General features: G+C 38.8%; 2 protein-coding genes across 5 annotated transcripts in view; one reads left to right on the plus strand and one right to left on the minus strand.

Annotated features, from left to right (window-relative positions):
* The window catches only part of scarb2a (scavenger receptor class B, member 2a), a 16179-nt gene extending 11875 nt beyond the window's left edge, over positions 1-4304 (plus strand). The window contains exon 13 of one of the 2 annotated variants that reach the window (XM_017691062.2): positions 348-4304. In XM_017691062.2, coding sequence (XP_017546551.1) covers positions 348-479 — 132 coding nt within the window. In that variant the 3' untranslated portion in view covers positions 480-4304. The remainder of the gene's footprint in view (positions 1-347) is intronic. The other variant, XM_017691064.2, reaches the window with a different exon arrangement.
* Positions 3903-12250, minus strand: part of LOC108423630 (serine/threonine-protein phosphatase with EF-hands 2) — a 27889-nt gene continuing 19541 nt past the window's right edge. For all 3 annotated transcript variants that reach the window (XM_017691060.2, XM_017691061.2, XM_037531731.1), the window contains 3 exons: positions 11423-11586; positions 7718-7805; positions 3903-7302 (listed from right to left, as the gene is read on the minus strand). In XM_017691060.2, coding sequence (XP_017546549.1) covers positions 7010-7302; positions 7718-7805; positions 11423-11586 — 545 coding nt within the window. In that variant the 3' untranslated portion in view covers positions 3903-7009. The remainder of the gene's footprint in view (positions 7303-7717; positions 7806-11422; positions 11587-12250) is intronic.

Here is a 12250-nt window from a genome sequence, read left to right on the forward strand (position 1 = left end):
GTCATTGTCCACAATTTAGTGCTAATTATAAGTGACCTGAGTTTTAGCCAGTCATAAGTTCTATGCACTATTATTTAGTATCTTTTTTATTTGGTATGTATTTTATTATTTCTTGTTTGTGTTTTGTTAACAATAACATGCATTTGTTTATGCAAATCATGTTCATTGCTGTTCTTGCATGGTTAATTTGGTACAAAGTAGTTTGTAGTTTTGTTTCAATTTCCAGAATTATTTGGTTTTTGGACAAACGGTTAGTTTAACGTGGTAGAACAGTTCTTACCACGGAGAACTCTTTCCTCGAGTGTTTAATACATGCCTTGAACTCCTGTTCCCGTGTGCCCTCACAGACAACGAAAGACGACACGGCCTACACTCCAGTCAGCAACAAATCAGATGACTCGCCCGAAACCCACACTAATCAGCCTCTGAAGAACGGCTCCTACATTGCCATGTCGCCAGTGGAAGCACAGAAGTGTTGATGAAGATCACTGTGTGGAATCCCCTCGAGGGATCCACCTCCATCAGTGATGTTCCTTCCCTCTTTTCCCTCTTTCATTCTCTCTTTCCACTGTGCAACACATTCTGGGGCCAGTTCCTAGAAATGCCACCGTCAGACACCGCTGGTTTCTGTGGTTGTCTTGGTGGACTTCCTCTCTCCTGCTGACTTTTTTCCTCGCTCTCAGAGCATGGCCTTCTCGAACTGCCATATTTTTTGACATAAAAAAATTGTATTGTACTCAAAACACTCAGTGCTGTTTGTAGCTCCTGAAGCTTTTTGTCAACTAGACACAAAGTGGACTGAAAATACTCACCTTTCGGGAAGATAATGCCCACCTGCATGCTCACTGATGTGTAGTTCTTTTTACCCTGTTAACATGGGACTCAGAACAAAGGGAGGGTGTTTAGGTGAACATACAAAGAATGCTTTCCATTGGCTAGCAGGAGCCACTTTGAACACCAGTTTTTAGGCAACGCCAGTGCTCTTAAAGTATACAATGAAGTTTATTGCCACACTACTGAAGTGAAGTCTGCATGGCCAGACTTTCACTAACAAAGATGTTTATTTGCCATATCCTTTGACACTGAGTAGAATGAGTCAAGCTGTAGCTGTGTGCCTCTTTTAAGACTACTTAAAAAGCTAAATGGAGGCCTCGCATGTCAAGGAATTTACTGGGCTCAGTCCCATCAGTCATATGTGTGAGTGTGTTGCGTGTCTGTTTTGTATGTTTGTATATAAGGCCAGGAGCGCTTGCATGTGTCTTAGCCACACTGCTGTGAACTGCTTTGGAGGGACCCATGTGTTCTCTTAAGCTTGATGCAGTGGGAAAGAGTGTGGACACTAGTGATTTCAAAGAAAGGTCCTCTTCAGTTTCCCTTTCTGACTTCTTTTTGAACAAATTAAACTTCAGACTCTGTCTGAATGGCCTAAAGTTCCTAGTAGGTGCCAGAATTGTGCTGTAAAAACAAACTTTTGATCCCCTAAAAAGGGAGGAGGATGGGGGGGGGAAGGTTTACAAAATGCACAAATGGGACTTGAACCTATTCTCTGCCTTACACATACACAAGTTTGCTGCAATGGCCAGGGCAATTTTGAGAAAGGGCTCAGTAGTATTGTAGTAAAAGTATCAGACGACCTTTGAACAAGTCTGCTTGTCAAAACACCTGCAAATCTTTGACCCCAAGCCCTTATGTCATGTAAAGAGCAGCCTAAGGCATCTACTCTGCAACTTGGAGAAAGCACAACAAGGTCAAAGCTTTTTTGTTTGTTTTTTGGGGTGTTTGTTCATGGTGTTTTATCTTTGGTGTCTTCGTTGAAGGCTGAGGAGAGCAGAATTCAGGCAGTTGCGGTTAACTCTTTGTGAGCCAATGGGCAAAATTACAGCCGTTAACAAACCTGGCACTTGAAACTGTTTTCCCTTTAAGTGTTCCTATTTTTATTTTTATTTTTATTTTTTGGTCCATGATGTTCAAAGCCTTCAACTGATGCACCTCAAACGTGAATTAAGGCCATAGAAAAGAAGTCAACTTGAAAAATAAAGTAAGAAAGTCTGCACTTTTCAGATAAAGAAAAGTTTCTACAGTCAATGCATTGGTCCTCTGTTTCAGAATTTCAGAAGTATGTCCAAATCAATCTTTGTGGTTATGTTTTGAGGTTCCTATTAATTCCTGCTTTTACTGGGACAAAGTCTACTGCTTTTCTCTTTTATTCTACGCATTTTTGCTGCTAACAGATGCCATAAGTCATAACCATTTGCACAGTTTGTTTGGTCACTGGCACTGGTAGCACTTTAGAGAAGGGCAGCATTCTTAAGGTTGCATGGTGGACAACTGACATAAACCATTAAAAACATTTATAAAGGCTTATTCCATCAGATGTCAGTTGTCATAAGCCTTGTTTAAGTGAATGACTTAAAAATGGACAAAAGCAACAACTAACACTGTTGGACTAAGCCTTTTATGGATGCAAGTTTGTCAGTTGTCACGAAACACTTAAGTAGCCTTATTGAAGGCTGACCTTCAGTGAAGTGTCACTGTGGCACCATGCCAAATGATTGTGCCATCTCTAGAATATATCAGAATATTCATAAACTCATTTAAAATGTTACATTCTACTCATATTGATGTCTGTTACTTTCTATGATGGCCTCCATGTATGTCATCCAGTATTGTGGCAAACTCTACAGGTTTTTTTTTTTCTTTCTTAAAAGCTCAAAGATTTGATGCACATTTTGAACTGGAAAAGCAGTGTGCATACAGCCTCTGTTAAGACTGTAGCTAGTAAACAAACAAAGCCAAGAGGAAAGCATTAGTTTAACTGAAATGCAAGACTAATGGCCTTTGGTACTTGGTAGTCTGTAATGGTTGGTAGCATGCCTCTTTTTGTAGTCAGCACATGCTGTAGTACACCGGTTTACAGCGATAGCCTTTGCTCATCATTAAATGTAGAGGAAGGCTGTGGTAAACTCCACTGGTCCACCTTATCACAAAGTGGAATGTACCACTTGTACTGACTTGAATTATTGAGATCTACAACCTGAGCCATTTCCGAATAGTTGTCGGACTCCCTGTAGTGACTTTTGATCTTGGAGTCACTCTCATCGGTTCAATCTCCTGTATGCTCAACCAAAGATAACCTTATAGATCGATTCACCCAGTTTGTTTACTTTTACAGATATAGCTGTAGTGCCATCGATTTCTCATTTTACGACAGTGGTTTCGCAACCCAGGACCATCGCTAACAAGGGCAAAAGGCAAAAAACAAAAAAAGCGTTTATAACCGTATCAATTTTTCAATATAAAGCGTTGCCACAATGTGCTAAAACGCAAAGTATTATGTATTGACGCAGCAATACGTTGTGTAAAAAAGGAAATTTTATAGAAAAATAAAAGGTTTTGTATTGGGACAAATATTTATGTATCAACATGTTCAATGCTATGTACATTATCTGGACTTTATAAGGTATTAGTTATTTTAGTTTCTGTTCTTCTGTATTTTATAAATAATTTTTTGTAATATCTCAGCTGGGATCATAATTCTTTTGTTATTTTCTTTATATTTTCCTTCTATGTTCCTCCCCCATTTCCCACAGATTTATGAAATGGTATTGAGTAGGTGTTGGTCCCACGTTTGTGATTTGAAACGGTGTGTGTAAATGGTTTGTATGTTCAGTGGCAGTGACTGAGAGACTTATGATGTATCTGTGGGGTGTGAGCATATTTTGTGTAATGACCTCCTGTGCTACAAGTTTCTCAAGAAGCCCCCGCACTGTTTTGTCCGAAGTGGCCTGCTGTAGGAAGGCTGATTATCTGAGTTTTTATTTAGGGAGATTGCCATGGTGCCATGTTGGGTACAAGGGACATTTCTACTGCAATCAAACGTGGTCTTTTTTTTTTTTTTTTTGTTTTTTTGTTTTCTGTTTCCTTAGATGAATGACGCCCTCCTTCAGGGACAAGCTTCTAGTGCCATATCACCCTTGTTTACTAAACTTGCTTTAGTAATATGTGGAAGCAGTGTAGCAGTCGTTCCAACCACATTTCAGTTCACATTCCCTGCGTCTTTTGGGACGCTCTTTAATGAGCATTTCCATCATTTCACGTTCACCTCAGAGACACATTGTTTTTTGCTGCTGAAAATGACAATCCTCATGTCGTCATGTTAGGTGCAAAATCATTTCAAAGTAATATCCAGTTTTAGTTTTGATAATTTACACTGCACAAATGTTTCTACAGTGCTTTTTGTAAACATTTTTAGTGTTATTTGCAAAAAAAACCCAAAAAACAATAAACAAGTTGCGATCACTGCAGAATGTCTTGTATTTATTTTGTTGATGCTATAACTGTCTACTCTCTATTAACACACTTAACACTTCTCATTGATGGAATCTGAACATTTCTGTTTAGGTTAAGGGTGGCTTAGTGGCATGAATGCTTTATAGATGTTATAAAGTAATAAAAGATATTGACCCTAATATGATGCAAAACAGACTACAAGAGCAAGGACAGAGCAAGAGCAAGGACAGTTTCTCATTAGAACAGTATAGTATGTTGGCCTCCTTTTGATAAGGACCCAGAACGTCCTCAAACATTAAAACTGAACCTCATGGCTTTGCTCGCAGGGTTCCAGACGTGTTGGAACAAGTAATCATCTCCATCACTCTGAGCTTGTCCAGACTCCCTCCCCACCACCTACATACCACTTTATCATGAAAATACAGCTCTGATGAAACAAACGTACGACCCACCCTTCACAATAGGCTGTTATTGAAGTGTTCAATGGCAAACTTTGTTGCTCTGACTCAGGGCTGCCCAAAGTTGGCCTAAGAGTACGTTTGATTTGGCCCAGCAGTGCACCACCTGCTCACTCCAGTGACCTTTTTCAATAGTATTTTTGAAGTATTTTGGTAATGAAATATAAGGTAATGTTATACATTTTTTCTTAAAACTCATTAAAAACATTTTGGTCCTCTGCCCACTGAATGTGTCCCCCATAGACAAAAAGTTTGGGCACTCCTGCTCTAAATGCTGAACAATCATTAGGTCAGCCTTGCTTCTTTCTAGTTCCCCTACTGCCTTAAAAGATTTGATTACAGCCCTGATCTATTACACACCAGCCATCAGATTCTTAATGTAGGCCACCAAATATTCCAAATGATGCTGTAATCACCAGAATAACCTCTTCCCCACTGTAATAGTCCAAATTAGAGTTCATTTCCTTTAGGAAGGGCACAGATTTCTTATTATAAAAAGGATGGATGACAACCTTTGATAAAGATAAAGGCCACATCACAGATTGGCTGAAGAGGTTTTGTATTTTCCTTCAATTGTTCCCCTCATGCAGCAAGCGATCAGGCGAAGTGTGTTTGTGGAGCTCAAGATTAGATATTAAAAGCCAAAGCTGTCAACTGTTAACTGGCCTTCCGCAGGGTACAATGCACGGGAGCCATTAATTCAGCGGTACAGCACCACCTGCTGGAACCCGAAATCAACTGCTGCTTTAAATAATACTGTAATAGAGAATGGAGTGGTGTACCAGTCCCATCAACACTGTGGGATGAAAGTTTAGCCAGCTCCACAAAAAGGCAAAAATGAACATCTGGCTTTTGTGTCTCTGCCAATTTATTAGTTTTGCTGAACGCTGCTGAATCACTTAAAAAGAAAAACTCATTCTCGTAGCACTTCATACCGTAAACATTTCTCAGAGGCAGACATCCTGATTGAATCAGCAGTGTGCCCATGCCTTCTGCACATTCTGATGCTATCCAGCAAAATAAGGGAGCACCTCAGGGGTATCTTCTGACAATTTAAGTCTAATTTCTTTGATTAATAACAAAAAACTTTGTAAGCTGACACTGCAAGCCTACTTATTTGCAGACCTTGTATCTTGCATTAATATTGTGATTGAAAAACATTTTCTTTCTGGTTTGGCCACCAAATATAGGCCTGAAATAGTGAGTGAAAAATATATTCCTAAAAGCAAACCCGTCTGGAGATCAATTGAAGTGAAAATCTCTACCTACCAATAAATGTACATGCTTAGCATGTTTAATACAGAATTGAAAATATTAGTTTTATTTACATAAACTGTACATAGGAGTAGCTATCATATATACATCTGTCAAACTCTGATACTTTAGCATCCTGAAGAGTAATCTGTTCTCCAAAGGATCATCTTCACCTGTAAAATACTGCTTCAGTTTGTGCTCAAAACATGTCAAAGTAGTACAGTACTGTCCAAAAGCCAGAGCCCGCCCTTTTCAGTCAAAACAGCCATTAAGAAAAAGTTATTTGTCTTTGAGTGACAGGAGAAGGCAGAAAACACATTTAACAGAAAATTATACAGAAGTCTCAACAACTAAATATATTTTTAAGTATTCAGTGTGTCGACCCTTTGCCTTCATTGGAAGACTTTTTTAAGACTCCATAGAAAGGAACAACTCATACTCAATGACCATTTTGACTAAAATTTCATTAAATGAAGACGAGTCTCTGACTTTCTTGAGGATTCTGAAGAGTAATCTGTTCTGCAAAGGATCATTTTCACCTTAAAGATGCTGTTTCAAGTTGTGGGCAAAAGAAAATGCCATCAAGTAGTATATGTGGAGGTATGATGTTGGTCTCTGTTTTTCTTGAGTGAACTTGCATGCTATCAGCTTGCTACCCTGAGTGAAATGTTTTTATGTCATTGATCTCTTCAAGGGTAGAATCACCTCCTGCAGAGATCCCAGAGCATTTCATCCAAAAAAGATCTCTATAACTGTAGGTAATTCATTAAGCCCATTTGCCATATAGCCGCATCATCTGAAAGCCTTTCTGAGAGGACATACTAAACTCTGGGCCATCACTAACACTTCCAAGCCTCATCATCATGTATCTCTTTCTGGGCACCATCTTATGAAAAATGTCTCTCTGAGACCCCTGAAGATCCTCACTCTGAATCCTGAGCAATGACCACATAAGCAAATTGGTTGGGAATAGAATGGATAAACCAACCATACAACACTGTCGTAACCTATTGTGGTGGAACAGGAAGTCCACCTTCTCGTCCTGTTGTGTGTTGGGGCTGCTCTTCTGGAGGTCCATCCTGGTCCTCTGACCTACGTATGAATGAGCTTTTGCCCCTTTCTAACATGTTTCTGTCCACCAGCCGAAAGGACTCCATGAACTCATCAATGTCTATGCTGCCATCTTTGTTTGTGTCAGTGCTGACCACCAAATCATTGATGGCTTCCTCAGAAATCTCCATCTTCAAATAGACGCTAAGGAGTTTCCATGTCTGACAGAAGTCTTCGAAAGAAATGACACCTGGAGGACAAAAAAAACAAAAACAAGAATAAGATCAGTTAAGAAAGCAAACTTTCAAACAGGCATACATAACTGCTGTCAGAACAAAATCATTTTTCAGTTTTTGACATAATTTGAAAATGCCTGTTACACTTTACATTGTGTATAAATTTAATGATGAATGGGCCAAAAGAAACAGCTCAAAATTACTTGGAAGTGGTTCCATTGACTTACATTAAAAGAAGAGCAGGCTTTTTCCTTCTCCTGTAAAGTTTTGCAGATATAAGGTTTTGTTCCAACGTTTCTACTTTGCAAAGAGTGCTGATCTATGATCAACTGGCGGGCTAAGCCCAGATCAGGGATACGCTTGATATACACTTTGGAGACAGCACTTCTAGGATGCTTTCCGTTTCTGGATCGGACTGTGCTGACATACCTGAGTTGTCTGTGTCCACTATTCTGAAGATGGTCTCCAGAGTGGAGCGGTGTCTGTAAAGCGTCTCCAACAACGTCTGCTCAATGTGCTGCACACAAAAAATGAACAGGAGGATTGTACACTAAGCACAGCACAAATCATAACGAAGTGACACTTTCCCCATTTGTCCTTGTGCATAATTAAGAACAGGAAGAAAATGATGACTCATTCTTAGATGTTCCCAGAGGTGCTTGGTCTTGCAGCTCTAGCAGTGCAATTAAGCGCACTGGCTATATTGATATATTGTTTTGACTTTTTCTCCAAAGAACCCTTGACGCTGTGTTTTGTTGAAAGCAGAAATTTGCCTCAGAAAGTAAACTCCCTGCATGAGCAGCAACTATATTGTGATAGTCCTTTGGGTTATCAACGGCTATAGACCAGGGGTGCCCAATCATTTTGTCATGGGGGCCAAAGAAAGAGTAATGTTTGAGGTAGGCCTAGAAGGCCTAAAAAAGTAAAACATTAGCAAAGGCCCAGGAACCACACTTTGGACATGCCCACTACAGCCCACTACAGACAGGTAATATAGTATAATATTCAGAGTAATTAGAGTAAAGAAGAGTTTAATCCTGCAAGGATTTGGGCACACATACAGTCCTGTACTGTCCTGTAAAGTCCAGGCAAAACAACCATTAAGCACAAGATATCCAGTTTTTAGCATCAGGAAAAAGCAGGAAACGTAATTTAACAGAAAATCACACAGAAGCCTCAACAACTAAATATGTCAGTTTTTTCAGTACTAAGTGCATCCACCTTCTGCCTTTATTACAGCTTCCATTCTTTTCAGGACACCTACTTTAGTTTATGAAAAAAATCTTCAGGGATGTCTTTCTATACCTCCAAAGTTCAGTCTTAGAAGTTGGTGATATTTTCAGTTTCTCACCATCCAAGTAATCCCAAATACATTAAATGATGTTATGAGAACACCAGAAGCTTTTTTGTTTGATTTGCAAATGATCCTGTTTGTGTCCATTTCCTTTTCTCAGTAACGCCTTCTAGACAGCTACACATACTTTCAGAATCAGTGTTGAGATGTCTTCTTACAGTGGAAGGATGGACAGAAACACCTATGGATTATTTCAGATTTGATGAAGAGTGGTGCTTGAATTTCTCCTCTCAAAGACGAAAGCTTTAAATACTGTTTATCTGAAGGTGACTATTTTGGTGGTCTACCAAATCTTTCAGTTGTTAGAGGTCCGACATTCTTTGTATATTTTAAATGATTTTTTGAACTCCAGTTTTGGGAACTTCTGTTTTTTTTTTTACTTATTTTCCCTTGATTTTGCTCCACCTTATGCAAGTGGATTATCTTATATCTAACCTTCCCAGAAAACTTGTACTTAATGGCCGATTTAACTGGAAATTATATAAAAGAAGGGTAGTCTCTGACTTTGCACAGTATTGTAGCTCATCAAAAATCTTTCTTTGCCAGTTTGCCAAAACATATTAAATAGAAAGCCGTCTTCTCGGCAAACACTACAAAACTACCACCTTGGAAATAATGCTAAACCTCTTTGTGATGTCAGCACTCACTAAAAGCACATTTTGAAACCACCTTTGGGGCGAAAGAGTTTCAATATGTGCTTTTAATAATAGTTTGGATAAGGAACTGTCAAATCATTAATTAGGCAAAACCTGCTCTTTGTACCAAGGAAGACACTTTGATGAATATGAAGCTGAGCGTTGCAAGATGTATTCAAAGTATTAGTGAATAGCTGTTTTATGGTAACAGAAATTTGGGAGGTATTTTTTCTTACTGAGAGAAACACTATGGCAAAAAAGTTTACTCCTACTGCAAATGTAGTGAATCAGTCAGGATATGTTTGGTGAAGTTTGCTTTTCTGTTTTGCAGTACAGCTGCAAGGCTAATGTTTAAAAACTGTTGTATAGCTAAAAGTAGTAATAAAAGCCTGTTTTTTCTGTACTGTTATCCATTTTTATAGATGACAGCAGAGCTAGCCTTACGTAATAAGTGACATAAGCAGTGGCTTAGGGCTCTAAAGCCACCAGGGGGCCCCCTAAAAACTTTTAGGTAATTACTGTAAGGTACCATTGTATTGTCTAAGACACTGGAGTGAGGTGAAAAACTGACTGGGTAATCATGTCTCAAATAAAAGAAAAAGTAAAAAACTGGAGAAAAGGCTTAAAAATAAAGGCATTTTTTGTTTTATTTTGAGGTGTTAATGTATGTTGTTTTTTGGTTGGGCAACAAGATTGTCAACATGGACAGAGAATGCCAAGATGGAGTTTTGTAATTAAACTGTGATTTAACCCCTCAAATGGGCATTCAATAGAATCTAGTCATTGGTTATAGTTAGCCTCAAATTTTACAGTATGCCAGCTAAAAATCTAACTGATTTCTCAATGTAATGTAAACAAAGTTAGGATTCCTAACTTAGGAATGTTTATTTAAGACTACATAAGTAAGGCATATGCATAAATAGTTGGATTACATTAAAGTCCCAGGGAACACAGCGTATTTAAAATGTTTGTATGATATTAAACCCAAGTGTTATACTGAACATCCAGTAAAGCTTGAATGAATACAATATAAATACGATAAAACACAGCTTAAAAACTGCTAATCAGATGTATCCAGAACTGTGTGGGCTAATGAGCAGCTTAACTGACAGCTTTCTGTCCAAAACTCCTCCACCCCTTAAACAGAATTAAAATCATTATCCAGCTTTTATGTGACTGTAATTTGACAAAAAAAGCATGGATTAACAGGATGGACAGATCAACAAACGGATGGAAAAGTAACGTGTGAATGAAGGAAAGAACGAATGACATGTAAAGGAATGGGCGTCAGGCAACTACAGGCAGACAGACCTTGTGGTTGACTAGTGGAATTCTTACAGAAGTGTTACCCAAGATTAGGGCCGTCTAGTTTACATTAAGAGGAGAGAAATATGGTGAAATACATGGATCACTGGAAACATGTCATCAAAGGATATACAAAGGATATACTTTAAGGATAGTACATGTTTACTTTTTGCCTGCAAGAACAAGATTAGCCTATTTAGAAAAAACAAACAAACAGAGATTTAGGTTCTCTGGGTGTTTAAGACTGGTCCTTATGCACACACTAATTCAGCAAATCATCCATTTTAAACAGAAACAAAATAAGACTCAAACACACTATGACAGTATTTTAACAGCTAAAACAGGAAAAGGACAGTTACTAAATTTGATAATTCACAGCGACAGCTTTTTTTAAACCATTTATAAGGTGTATATCTGGGGGAGTGCCAAGGCAGATGGGGCCCCCAGCATGCTGCTTAGAGCCCCCAGAATGCTAGAGTCAGCCATGGATAACAAAATGTCATACAGGGTCACAAACCACATGAGTGTTGAGATTATGTAACAACTAGACTTGGTTTGAAGAAAGTATATGATTTCGCGTACATTTCACACAGTGCTAACAGACAGCTAGGACGTAAGCATTCATTACATGTTCACCACATAAGCTGCCTAGCTTCAGCATGCAACTAAAAGGCCAGCCTCTGCACTATTTGGGGTGTAAGTTTGCTTTTTTCTCACAAAGGGCTCAGCAAGTAGCTGATGCCCAGAATTGGGTGTCTCATCAGATCAGGAAAAACTCTAGTGCTGTACAAGGATGGTTCAGGAATTAATAACACACCTGCATACCAAGCATCCGCTTACCTCACAGCTTGGCTCCTTTATGGGGAGGTTACGGAACCAGTTGTTGTAGTCCAGCATGTCATCAGTGGCAGTGGTGATAAGTTGAGAGCGCAGCATTCTCCAGGGCAAGTCCAGATGCAGCACCTTACCCACTGCACTTCCCCAGTCATTCAGAGAAATGAGGCCTGGGAGTGGACACAGACACTGTCATCAACATCTCCCAAAGAAATTATACATTTTCACTTAAAGCAGGATTTTATATCAATACAACAGCCAATTAGAGTCCACTGGCATTGTGGATTTGACTCTGTAATTATAATTCCACCTTTCATAGGATTTGGCTCTGGTTTAGATCCTCTTAGTCTGCCAAGGCAAAGCACAGATGGAGATTAAAGCAGCTAATGAAATAGTCACTAATATGTTCGGAATTCCACCTAATCACCATCCCCTGTTGTTTCTTATATAATGGTAATGCAAGGAGGCAGAAAGCAGAAAGATTTTACAAAAGCATGTGAAGGGGAAATGACATACTATGTGTCATCCTTAAACAAATATCCAAGATTGGTACAGACATGATACACTCTGTCAGAAACTAGACAGTGACACAGTGTTGTTGTTTTAGCACAATGTAACAGTTTAGTTATATGTTTGTTACGATAAGTTATATACATGTTATATATATATTCTATTTGAAGTTTAAATCCTGCATGCAATAAATTCCTGCATTGGTGGGTGGGATTTTGGGTAGGTGGGCCCCTGATTGGTCAAAAATAACCTTTCTATTGCTATGCTCAACAGTGTTATTGTTTTTTCACAATGTAACAAACAGATTTTTATTGTTTTATTTTT

The sequence above is a fragment of the Pygocentrus nattereri genome, chromosome 20, assembly GCF_015220715.1.
Source record: "Pygocentrus nattereri isolate fPygNat1 chromosome 20, fPygNat1.pri, whole genome shotgun sequence".
In the NCBI taxonomy this organism is placed as follows: Eukaryota; Metazoa; Chordata; class Actinopteri; order Characiformes; family Serrasalmidae; genus Pygocentrus; species Pygocentrus nattereri.